This window comes from Scomber japonicus, chromosome 3, assembly GCF_027409825.1.
Source record: "Scomber japonicus isolate fScoJap1 chromosome 3, fScoJap1.pri, whole genome shotgun sequence".
Lineage (NCBI taxonomy): Eukaryota > Metazoa > Chordata > Actinopteri > Scombriformes > Scombridae > Scomber > Scomber japonicus.
Window position 1 is genome coordinate 23,657,815 of NC_070580.1, and position 13,026 is coordinate 23,670,840.

The 13,026-nt window shown below is 38.9% G+C and overlaps 1 protein-coding gene across 1 annotated transcript; it reads right to left on the minus strand.

Moving 5' to 3' along the window:
* Positions 1–2,460: 2,460 nt before the first annotated feature.
* On the minus strand, positions 2,461–8,990 carry alas1 (aminolevulinate, delta-, synthase 1). Its single transcript, XM_053316201.1, has 11 exons — positions 8,837–8,990; positions 6,705–6,942; positions 6,405–6,587; positions 6,115–6,261; positions 5,608–5,827; positions 4,923–5,107; positions 4,587–4,766; positions 4,270–4,434; positions 3,374–3,642; positions 3,042–3,204; positions 2,461–2,791 (listed from the first exon to the last, which is right to left on the minus strand). Exons 2-11 carry the CDS (start codon positions 6,910–6,912, stop codon positions 2,631–2,633), a joined length of 1,881 nt encoding a protein of 626 aa, XP_053172176.1. The 5' UTR covers positions 6,913–6,942; positions 8,837–8,990; the 3' UTR covers positions 2,461–2,630.
* Between the last annotated feature and the right edge of the window lie 4,036 nt (positions 8,991–13,026).

Below are 13,026 nucleotides of genomic sequence, written 5' to 3' on the forward strand. Positions count from 1 at the left end.
TTGCAGGTCATGACGTTGGGTGGAAATTTTGCTCTGTAGAACAGCTGTATTTGTATTTGATAAAGAAAAAATGGCATTATCTCTTGATTGCAGAGGTTGGAATTCGGTGTGAACTGCTGTAATTTTTTGCTATGTTGACCCATTATTAGGATTTTCTATTGGAAAGATTTATTTCAATTTGATGGCACTCTTGTTACTTAGATAGTTTCATGTACCTGTAAAAGTACTTCTACATGATTGCAACTGGACAATCTCTATTTATATTTTTCCCATCATTAAAAATGTTGGCAGGTCCATAAATAGCAGATGGGCTCTGTTAGTTGCTTGGAACTGCCAACATGATAACCTTTGGTATACTGTATGCTGAAGGATATGAGAACGACCAGTGTAATTTGGAATATATATATTTTATTGCACCCAATCCAATATGTTAAAGGGATCTTTCAAACTCAACCTCCAAATCACAACACATCTATCATGGCATGTAGTTGCACAAAATTCAATGTAGTGAACAAAATGATCTGACCTTAATATTTTGAATCCTAACAAGCTGTTCCGAGATAAACTTTCATCTCTAAATTTAGAGAACTAAGTTCTGTATTGCTCCATTGTTGTGTGTCTTAATATATCTTGTGCAGACAGGCAAAGGTGCACAAAACATCTACCAGCTATCATTTCAAGCTAAGGTTACAGTGAAGCTCCTATGCCCTTTTGTCTGCTGTGACCAATCTGCTGCTGACCAAATGGGACAATCATTTTAGCAGACAAATAATCCTTTGTGATAGCTAAATACAACAATCAAAGAGACAAATATTCCACACTTCAACACAATGCAATCATCATCACTAACATGCTTCACAGCATATGCAGTATGTTCAAATATAGATATATACATTTTGTAGATTTTTTTTGACCTTTTTCGTGTCATTTCATCTCTAGTTTTCAGATTTTAGAAATATAGTTAGAAATAAACAAAAAATCAACACAATACAAGAGCAGTTCAGTTTTTGTACATTATATTATATGTATCTATATATATTATTATACAGTGATATAAAATACTTTAAATTTGTTTGTATGTGTGTGTGTGTGTGTGATGTCGACGGCTCGTGTGGTCACCAAAAGTGGAAGTCTCCTGTTTACACATAGCAGTGGCAACATCATTTATTTGTAACAGCAAACACTTCCATTTTTAGAGTAGTTCTACCTCTGAGGCAACAGCATCATTTACAACACCTGAACCCTTGAGAAACAGTTCAATTAGTGACTTCTCTACACAAGATTTGTCATGTACACCCACATATATCCATCATGTTGAAATTACAGCATTTTTGGAACAATGACAAGTCAATTAGCCATCTAAGTTGTTCCCATATGTTCAGTTTGTGTGTGTGAAGATAAGGTGAATGCTCAACAGTGACGAGTCACTCGGAGGCTTATGTGGAACTTAAGGAAGGGGTTTGTGTGTTTATGTTACATGGTGACCTCTGTGACCCCTTTTATTTAGTGGATCTGGGCCATCTCAAGTTCCATAGCAATATTTATGTCATCTCCATCTGAATTTACAGGACAGTTGGTTAGTAGGTCAACCACAGACATAAGATTTCACCTGATAAAACAGCACAAAGCGCAACCTGTTTTTACCATCTGCCTTGGATTAATACTGATATTTTCTCACAGACAAACAGACTTTTATATAACATCTAATTTATTTAGATGGCTTCTACCTACAATTCAAACCTAATAACTAAGCAGCAACACAAAAAGTGAATATTGTCGCAAATAAATGATCTATATTAGATTAGATTTAGATCATCTTAATGGTATTGTTAGTTTTTTATGCAAAGTGCCTGCAACATACTCCAAAAGTGGTTCCAACTGGATAATCTCTATTTATTCATATTTTTCTCCATCATTAATCATTTAGTTTGGTCAAAGGTGTCCATGCATTGTTAGCTGCTTGGAGTTGTCAACATGATAACCTGCTCTTATGCCGTATAACAACTGCTGCACACAGTTAAGCTCCAAGGAGCTGTAAGAAACCCACTATGAATATTTGCTCAGTTTCCTTTGTGTTTATTGAGGCCCACATGACAGACGCACCATCTCCAGTCAACTCAGGTGGATTCACAGGTCAGTTCAGTCCTTTGTTGAACTCTGACCAAGCGAATGTGCCCTGTCGAACTTCTCCATACACTGCTGTAGTGTTTGGAGAAGTTATTAATTCAGTGCATTTCATCACCATTTTTAGCACATGATCACACCAGAGTACTACCTTTACTTTAGTTTGTGATCAATATTTACTTTTTGTCCAACTCAGAAATGTGACAACACATTGCTTTTGAGGAAATCTCCATTCGGAAATGTAATGCAACTCTTCCTTTAGTCACCATACCTTATAAAGTTAGCAGTCTTTACTTTGTAAAACTGAGGGGAAAAAAATACCAAAAACAGACTTAGTTTCTTTTCTCATATTTTATTTTCAGCATATAGAACATCTGGACATAGAATATTTTAAATAATATGTGTAGGGGGACTTATCAAAGATAATTAATACATTCTATGACAGTGATAGAGGAATGGGCGTTGAATGTATATGTGCCATCTCGAGCCAGCAGTAGTGAGTAGTGTTATGCGCAGGCCGAGATAGGGTGGCTGAGGCCACTGAAGTAAGACTTTTCTCTCTCGCTCATCAGCTCAAAGTGCAGCGGCTGTTGGCAGAAGTTACACTCTGCCGATGAGTGAGGCTTTAGCTCCAGACCCACCTCCTTCCATGTGTCAACCAGCCTCTCTGTGGAGGGAAAACAGAAAAGAAAGGAGGTCAATTTAATTTGTATTAACAAAATAAAGCAACAATCTTTCTTCCACTAAAGTTACATTAACTAAAAGGTTAAGTGCTGCACTGTACATTTAGTCTAATTTGTATTGTAGGAATTTTGTTTCTAATATCTTAAGTACAAATGAGGGGAGGTTTCATGTTCAACAGTGAAAAATCTATTCTTCACTGAATGTATTTGACCTGAAATACAACATTATCTTACCAACAAAGTATTTCATCATCTCAGGTGTGTGGTGAGGTGTTGGAGCGATACGCAGAAGCTCCTCTCCTCTGGCAACTGTGGGGTAGTTGATGGCCTGAACGTAGATGTTGTGGCGACTCATCATGAGGTCACACACCTCTGTGTTCTTCTCGGCATCTGATACCTAACAAAAGGACACACACATATTAGAATGGAGGGACTGGAGAAGGACTAAAAGATTACATGTTGAATATTCCTGATAAGCTTCATGTTGTTTTGACTGTAACGTGTGTGATGTACTGTGTCTGTGTGTGTCAAATTTCATTTATTAGGGGAGATATAGTATAATTTACCCGAACTGGGATTATGTGGCTAGGGCAGTGCACCACAGGCAGCCCCGAGTCCATCAGCATTTGTCTGAGCAGCTTGACATTGCGCTGGTGTTTACGTCTCAGTGAGCGGCCCTCCTCCTCTTTAAGGACCTGAATAGACTGCTTCGCTCCAGCTAACAGCATCGGTGGCAGAGAGGTGGTAAAGATAAAGCCAGCAGCGTAGGAACGAACCGTGTCTATCAGGGCAGAGGTACTCGCGATGTAGCCGCCCACACAACCGAAGGCCTTGCCTGGAAGGGAACATGACACATAGGTGGTTAATTTTTAATTTAGGTTGTTGCTACAGCTCCAAATACACTTATTTCTCTTCAACTAAGAATCCTAATAGAAAAAAAAAGCTACTTTAAAAACACCCAATAGTCTATGCAAAAACTCCCCCACTGTAATCAAACAAACCGGATCATCCTGAAATGGCAGCTGTAGGGGTAGCTGAATTGTAGAGCTCTCTGTTATTGTTCCCTCGACTTGACAGCGACAGACACAGAGTAATTCAATAAGAGCGTTACAAGATCCCTCCGTCTCCTAGCAACAACTGAGCTGCTCTGGTAGCATATTGGATGACACAGCTGAGGCTTCGTTTTGAGTTTAGGGAGCTAGGAGATTCCTACCATCTAAGAGTTGTTGCTTTGATACATAAAATTATAGAAATGGATATAGAAATTTGAGACAGGAAACTTTTTAATTCTAATTTCTTATTAAGTTGTTTGTTCATTTCCTGTGTTAATGTCATTTGCTTGAAAAACAGATATCAATCGTAAGCCCCTGTAGCTTGTGAACTATCAATGACCCATAGCTAAAAAGCATTTTGACTTGGCTTGAAAGTCAGTGATTTGTTTTAGTAGAGATTCCATGCTGACCTAATGTCCCTGAGATGATATCCATCTTATGCATAATGCCGTCACGATCTCCGATGCCCCCTCCTCTGGCGCCATACAGGCCCACAGCATGAACCTCGTCTACAAAGGTGATGGCTCCGAACTCATGAGAAACATCGCACATCTCCTCCAATGGACACACAGCACCTGCATCACAGAAAAACAAAAAGAGTTTAGCCACAAGTCAACATACAGGCACAAAATACATCATTTTAGTCTACAAGATATTATTTCTTTGTTAGACAACCAATAAAAAAAATATCATTTTTATAATGGAAGAGGGACCATCTCAAACTGACCATCCATGGAATGGACGGTCTCAAAGGCCACGATCTTCGGTTTGCTGGGGTCTCCCTTCTGCAGCAGCTCTCTAAGATGGGCCACATCATTGTGGCGGAAAATAAATTTCTTAGCACCGCTGTTCCTGATACCCTGAATCATTGAGGCGTGGTTGCCTGAGTCAGAGTAGATTTCACAACCTACAATAATTCAGAAGAGAGGGAGAGAGGGAGTGAGAAGGAGAAAAATGTAAAAAGAGTTAGTATGAAAGTGACCACATGAATGAGACTCACTGATTAATGAATAGCTATTAACTTGGTGGATTTATTATAAATACAAAGACATTTTCTGCATACCAGGCAGCATCTTGGCAAGGGTGAAGAGGGTGGAGTCATTGGCTACAAAGCAGGAGGTGAAAAGGAGCGCTGCGTCCTTTTTGTGGAGGTCAGCCAGTTCGTGTTCCAGTTCCACATGGAATTTACTGGTCCCAGAGATGTTCCTGGTTCCTCCCGCCCCTGAACCATGCTTTCGTAAAGTATCCCTGGAGTCAGCAGAAGAAATACCAATTAAGTTTTACTTTGAATGTTTTTTTTGAAGGTGCACAATAAGAATGGCACTCATTTCTCTCAGACGTAAACTTGAGGAACAAACTGCAATAATAATTAAGCAGGCCTCAAGGTGTTACTGCTGTACAGGGATTAAGAGGGTTGGGCAAGTTCAAACAAGCTGAGAAAAAAGGAAAAACATCACCCTTTCACTGGAAACCCATAAGGTTTAGGTGTAAACTATGGCCAACTAATAATCTACTCCCACACAAACAATGGACTGAATGGCCTACGGGTGTCAGGTTGTAAACAACTATTATGTCCTAGGTCTCATTTTTCTTCTCTGTTTCGTTCAATGTCTTAGACCTACTGTCAGTGGTATAAGAAGTAGAGAATAACAGGAGGCAACATGGACAAATATTTGTCTCATTAAATGCACCCGCATCTAGACCCAAATGACAGGATCAAGTGTAGTCTCAATTTCTACTGTACTCACGTGATGGATTGTAGAACTCGAGGGTGTCGACTCATGCCCAGGTAGTCGTTGCTGCACCATACAGACACCTCCCTTTTATCCTCTAAGGACCTGGTGAAATCGTTGGCCATGGGGAACTCGTTGGCCAGGCGGTTTACAGTTTTAAACACGCGGTAGGTGTGGTCACTCTTCTTCTCCTCTATCTTCCTCTCAAAAAAGTCATCATACTCGAAGCGGGACACTGTCAGAACAGGAAGACAAAGCTTGCTTAATGTGGCTGAACACGATGAAGTAAGTCCTAAAATGATGAAAGGTTCACTTCTTATTCAAAAACTTCAAAAACCCAAAATACTGACTCTGCAAAGCAACTAATTGGTAACTAAACTAGAAAAAGAGAGGGAAATGGTTGGTTGCATGATGGCATATTTTAAGGACAGTGTGCTAGCACCTCAGTAAATCAAATAAATATAGCAGTTTGAATTTACTACTTTTAACACTTAACCAATTTGCCAAAAAAAAACAACTTACTAGTGCCTGTCAAGTTGTCCTGCAACAGGTGGGAGACCCTTTTCGGCCGTTGCTTCAGGAGGGTTTTTATTATATTAGTTTGACTCCCTCCGCTTTCCTTTACGGTACTGGCCATAGATGGCTTCTTCAACTGGGCAGAAGACACTTCTGAGAAGGGTCAAGAGAACAAAAACAAAAAAGTATCAAATTATGTACAAAAATAATGGGCATCTTCATTGTCTTTTTTTGGGTAAGCTTTTACTTATGCTGCTAAATAAATAAATAAATAATAACTTCTAAATAAGTCTTACCTTTCTGGACAGTGCGGACTTCCTCAACATCCTCTTGGAACTCCATGCCAACCTGGCGGACCACACTGCTGTTCTTCTGGCCCATTTCAGCAGCCAGGAAGGGGCATTTGGAAGCCACAACCTGCCCTGAGGGCGGCATAGGGTGGCCAGCAGGCAGCTTGGGCTCCACTTCCTTTTTGGAGGCTGCAAGTAGGACAAAGGGAGGTTGAAATTCAGATACATCATGACTCAAAATCCATAACCAATATAGTAAATAGCTGTAATTACAAAAAAAAAAATCGAATACTTTGTGACCCTCACCTTCACTGGTAGACAAGAGGACCTCAGTCTTCTGGTGGGAAGATGATGAACAGAGGGCGCGTGCAAGTTGTGGAGCCATGGGTTTGGATGCCAGCTCCATCATGACGGGGCAGCGCTGGGCATAGACCACCATAGACTTTTTAGGCTGCTGGTAGAAGGCCTGGGGCACACGAGCCAGGAACGGACAGCGACGCACTATCACATCCATTATCAGCGGTGTTGATGATTGTCAAGAGGTCTAAAAGAGAAAGGTGAGGTCAGAGTTAAGTTTCATGATCTGCACAAAAACCTGTTTGGCAGGCTGTTACAATACACCCAAAAAACACAAAGGACATTTCTTTATTTTTACTCAGAATGCAATCAATCAGTTCAAACGACTTCAGCGAGGAGATTTTTAGACATCAGCTGTCAGTATTACCAAAACCCAGCTCAAATTATAGGATATCTACTTTAAGCAGTACGGGACAGTAACTTTGTTGCATTTCCTTCTTTTAGTGTGGTGTACAAATTTAACAGGTATATATACTGATATAAAAAAAGTTTTCTGTGAATGTATTAACAACAAAGTGGCTATTGTAACTATAGCTGAGGAGAGAGGTTAATTATTTTGAGCTCAGAACAAATCGTCATTGAGACATCATTGAGTTTCAACGCAAAACAGACTCAATCCTGTATTAGAAATTACACTCCAAGGAAGGGGATATTATTCTTTTTAGGACTACAACCAATGATTATTTTATTTATTGCTTGATTATTCTTAGTGTGTAATAGCTTTGTTGAATAACTGCCTTATTGTTTAGTTTATAACATTTCAGAAAATTGTTAAAAAAAAGGTGGATCACTGTTTCCCAAAGCTGATATAGGCTTGTTGGCTATGTGGGCTATTTAGTTGTATATCTATAGTAATAGTAGTAGAGTAATAAAATAGTAGTAACCGTAATAATTATAATAAAATAGTGAGTGATTTATTTTCTGTCAATTGAATAAATCGATTAATCAACTATTTCTGATGCTCTAAGTCTTTGTAGGTTTTTTGTAATTCTTTAATACATTTTGCAATGCAATTAAATTTAGACTTTGAAAAAAAGCACAGGATATTTCCAGGAACTAGTAAAGCTTGGGGTAATATTTGTTTGCCTTATGTCAATATGGGAGCATGGAGTTCAACACTGAATCTGTTTCATCATCATGGTTTTTTACAGAGGAAAAAGTAACTCCCCTGAGATCTTTGACAATGCGTGATTTTGTGGTAATCTTCCACCTTAGTTTCCCAAATTAGTGTCGTGTATCCTTCTTAAAAACAAGCTGTGACTATCAGCACACATCTGTGACTTTTTAACTGGTGTGGGGGGGATTGCAACAGCTGTCGGACCCCGATCTTTTTTTTTTGTCTTATTGCGTAAAAACAGAAAGTCCATAACCCCTAACTATCCTCGTTTCTCACCCTGCCTCCCCACCCATGCTGGAGCCCGCTGTCTAGGCACATTCCTAGACAGCGTAATCACTCCCACCCTTGGATTTCGGGGAAAAGGCATACGAGGAAGAATGGAAAAAAAACGTGTACTCTGGTGATCAATTACCTACATTGAACGCTTTGTTTTGAAGATCATTTCATTGATAAGTTACATTTCCTGACCTCGACCACTGAGTCACTTCACCAGCATTGCCTGTGCTCCGTCAGATGTATGTTTTTACACACTGCTGTTCTTACTTGCACTTATTTTATTTTTGCCTGCTTCATAATAACAATAACACTATTTCTACTGCAGCTAGTTATCTTTATATATAACAAAGTTGCCAGCTTCTATCAGTCGTTTACAAGTTTCCATATCCTCCCTTCATGTGTGTTACGTGTTGACTCCAGCAGCATTACGTGATTATTACACACTGAATGAGCAAGCAGCTACATAACACCAGCTATTTTGCATTTAATTTATATATTGTATGCATGTAAAATAAAATACAGTGTTAATGCTCCAGCGTGTTGGACACCCTTTATTTTAAGATCCGATCATTCGTGATCCTTGCCGGGTTTGACCTAGCCTGACGTGAGCTAGCTACGTTAGCTAAGAAGCTACAACCAGAAGTGGAAAACGATGATCACGGTGAAAGAGGTGATATAAGAAACTTACCGTTGTTAAAACTCCACACCAAATAGCGTAATCCTCTCTATCAGACGTGCAGTAAATCGGGGGACAGTGCTGGTGCCTGATATGATGAAACAGTCTGTATAAAAAGCCGGGTTTTTTTTCAAGAGGAGGTGAAAGTAGCAGCTTCGTTATCCTGCACTGAGGACGAACGAGAAGGACGAGGACGAGCTGCTGCTTATAAGGAGCTAAGCTGAAAGTCTCGCGAGGTCTCATTCGTTTGCGTCAAAGGTCACTCCGCACCTCGTGATCAGGGACGCGTTATAAGAGCTCTTATAACAGCCACGCTCATGTTACATGTACGTCACCCACTGTCAATTTATTGATTTATACTGGTAAACAATTGACATCCATAATTCCGGGTTTTCGTTCATGATTAAATGTTTTGAGTCTGTCCAACTTTTAAACTATAAGAGATAGATAGATAGATAGATAGATAGATAGATAGATAGATAGATAGATTGTATCCAATTGCTCATTATACACAAATAAACACATATACATAAGTAGATAAGAACAAATAATATATAACCTAAAAGTAAAAAAAACAACAAAAAAACACATAACATCCCCCCTCCAAAAAAAAAGCCATCAAAAAACTAATTAAAAAAATGTAAGAAAACTTTATTAAGGGGAGGAAAGACTATTCAGAATTATTGCAGTGCCCCGTCACAATCTTATGATGTTATCATTGTAAAATCTGATGGCTACAGACAGTGCAGTGTTATGAGCCTCCCACTGCCAGAATTGCTCTCTTGCGCTTTGAAGATGTTGTTCATAATGACCTATACTTGTGCACCTGTAGCCCTTTCTATAGCCTTCTTCAGTGTCTGTAAGCTGTGAGTGCCAAACACTGAGCCTGCCTTTATCCAGCCACTATGTTTGTTACCATGTTGACTATGTAAGCATTTATCATTTAACCTATTCCTTTATCATTTATCAGCTCTTTGTTTCATCATGGTGCCTAATTGCTCTCTGTTGTTGTTGTTATAGTATTAGTATAGTATTATTAAATTGTTTGTGTGTCATGCATATGATCAAAACACACAAGTATTTTCATGGATTTTAATAGTAAATAATGGAGAGAGTTTCCAGTTTTAGGTTCCTGTGAACTCTCATGTCAGACTACCTCACATGGTCCATCAACATATACTCCTTGGTCAAAAAGGCACAACAGTGGCTATACTTTCTGAGAACACTCAGAAAGGTAAACCTGGCACAACAGCTGCTGGAGTCTCTCTATCACTGCTCCACTGAGAGTTTTGGCACATGGGATCCTGGTCTGGTATGGCAGCAGCTCTGTGGCTGACAGAAAGGCTCTGCAGAGGTTCATCAACACAGCCCAGAAAATCACAAACGCATGCTTGTTAACCCTGAATGACACCTACACTTCCTGCTGCATACAAAAGATAGCGTGCGTCCTGAAAGATCCATCTCATTTACCCCATTACCTGTTTGACCCCCTGCCTTCAGGAAAGCACTACAGACAAATCATGGCACACACCAACAGACTCATGAAATGCTTCTATCCAAAAGCTATCACCGTACTGAACACTGCACTAAAGAACACTGCAATAAAAGACACTGCAATTCAGGCATCAGACAATCCTGTGCTATGAAGTGCAATATTCTTATGTATTTATTTCTACTATGTGCAGTACAGATACCTTTAAACAAGTGCAATACAATACAGCATCTGGCTGTATATATAGGTACTAAGTGCTGTGTATGTTTGTTTGACTTGTGTGTGACAGACATTTTTTTTAAGTCTATTTCTATTTGAGCTCCATTCAGGCAGTGCAGCAAAAAAAAAAAAAAAAAAAAAAATGTATAATGACAGTAAACTATTCTATTCTTTTTTATTCTTCAGCCTTATTCAACCAGGTCTCTAACCTCACCTCAGAGGTTATTCATAGTGGACATTAAAAGATCCCCTTCAAATCTGCTTTCAATTTAAGTGATGGGGACAAATCCACAGTGTGTCTATACAGTCATTTTGGCATTTAAACATGAGGCTTCAGCTGTCTAAGATAGTCATACCAAATCTGCCACATTTATAATATTTTTATATAGTCTTTCCCTTTAGAGCCGTGGTAAAAGTACTGCAACAAAAAGAAGCATTTCAATAATAAAAAACTGTAGCATTGAAAGATATCTACTTGATTTGAGTCATTTGGACAACTGAGTAGAGGGACTTTATGTACACCTGTGACCCCTGGTGTTGAAACAGAGACATTGAAACAGAATTGGTTATTGAAGTTAAAAAGGTGGAATGGAAATACTGTATAATCTATACCCTGTTGGTGATTGTGGAAGGACCATTAAAAACATTTATATTGAAGAACAAAAGAAGAATCTGTGGACTTTCCTTTCATGTCTCAACCATTTAAGTTAAAACACAATAGACAGAGGTTTAACAGTCACAGTCAATTGCCAGTTTATTTGGTACATCTATCAGCAGTCTCAATTTAATTGCATGTCACCTAAAGAGTCTATGTACACTTTGAAAATAAAAACAACACAACTTCACATGTAAACTTTAAAAAAAAATAAACACAGATAGGTAAAAAAAATTAACAACAGGATTGAGGTTCGACAAATATAGATCATATCCGGAACAGAGTAACAAAACAGAGTTACAGTACTGCCTAAGAGGAAAATGAATAACAATGGTAGTTTACTCCAAAGAAGGAGAGCTCATAGGATAAAGGCTCCACCACCAAAAGATTTGTTAAATCAAGGAACAGTTGAATAACCAGCATCAACATGAGTGTAAAGGATGTGATGAAGTATATGTTTTTGCTGCCCTCCACAGGTCTCTTCAGGCTTTGTCACTGTTTGGACTGGATTTGTGTCATGCTGTGAGTTATATCTGCCACCACAGCTAAACACTTTAACTTTTTGAAATCAGCTCTCGCTTGAATTGGTATCTAATGCAAAGACACCTTAGATCATGTGAGGACTCTGGCAGCTTTGTTTTGGACCATTTGGAGACCATAGACCAGAAAAAAATACATTACAGTAGTCGTACAAGCCTGCAATAAATGTTACCTTCGTAAATATGAAATTAATCTTGTGAAGGCCGAGAACAGTTTTATTGAAAGTGCTGATTCAACTTCATGCATGGAGGCTCATTTTGGAGGCTGTTGTTTGTTCTTCAACACCAACACAAAGCCGTCAGAATGACAGTTTTAATAAAAAACTGAGCATTATAACCTTTATAAGGGCAGCAGCTGTCTGCATGAGTGTATTTTTATTAAAATGTAATAGCATGTTGTAGATATATAAATACCTCTTTCTAAATGGTTGGTGCTTGTTTAGCAATTTATTACGCATTCATGCTTTGAATGTCTACTTTATTTGCTTGACCCTTGTGTGACTCACTATGCACGGCCATACAAGGTGTCAGTGTGCACATCTGTCCTTATCTGGGATAAATAAAGTAATCTGAATCTGAGTGTATCTAATAAACAAACATTTCTTAAAATATAATAACATGTTCTAGATATACAAATACCTCTTTCTAAAGTTTAAATATTTGTATGTGCTTGTTTAGAAACTGTAACCTTGATACAAAAAGGTATGAACAAATACACAAGAGAGACACCGAGGTCAATAATCGTTAACTTCCTCCAATTCGATACCAATGAAATGATATTAAGGAAAGCCTGGCAGAATTAAACTCGGTAACACACCCCTTTTCTTCCACCATGACTACGCAGCCGAGGTGGTACAGAAACGCAAAAACTATACAGAAATCAAAAAGACTTTAAAGGATAAAGGCACTGTTGTCTCTACAACAGCCCGCAAAAAGCAGCAAAAGAGATGAGGAAAAGGGGATGGATGTCCGGAGGAAGGAAGCTGACGAGGGGCGCACGGTGGAGGAGCGGATTCAGGGAGCGTCACGATGGCAACGAGTCGGAGAACCATGGATGCAAGGTGAATTAACTCTGCAGGAGTTTCGGAGATCCGGAGCTGAAGAAAACATCTGAGCAAAATGAGAAGTTTAGGTTTGAATAGGGTCTCATTCTAAAACAACTTTGAAATATGAACAAATTGTAACTGTAGGCTATAGTACGACATGGACACGTACAGGCCAGGTAATTTTAAGCAGCCTACAAGAGATAAAAGAGGAGGGAAAAAGAGACAATTTTTACTTGTTTTCATAAGTAGGA

Excerpts from the sequence above, each read along its gene's own strand:
- alas1 (XM_053316201.1), bottom strand. The coding sequence starts at position 6,912 with ATGGATGTGATAGTGCGTCGCTGTCCGTTCCTGGCTCGTGTGCCCCAG. Across the intron at positions 5,828-6,114 it reads GGACAACTTGACAGGCACTA|TGTCCCGCTTCGAGTATGAT; the intron begins GTAAGTTGTTTT and ends CTGTTCTGACAG. Across the intron at positions 2,792-3,041 it reads GATGATGAAATACTTTGTTG|AGAGGCTGGTTGACACATGG; the intron begins GTAAGATAATGT and ends TTCCCTCCACAG.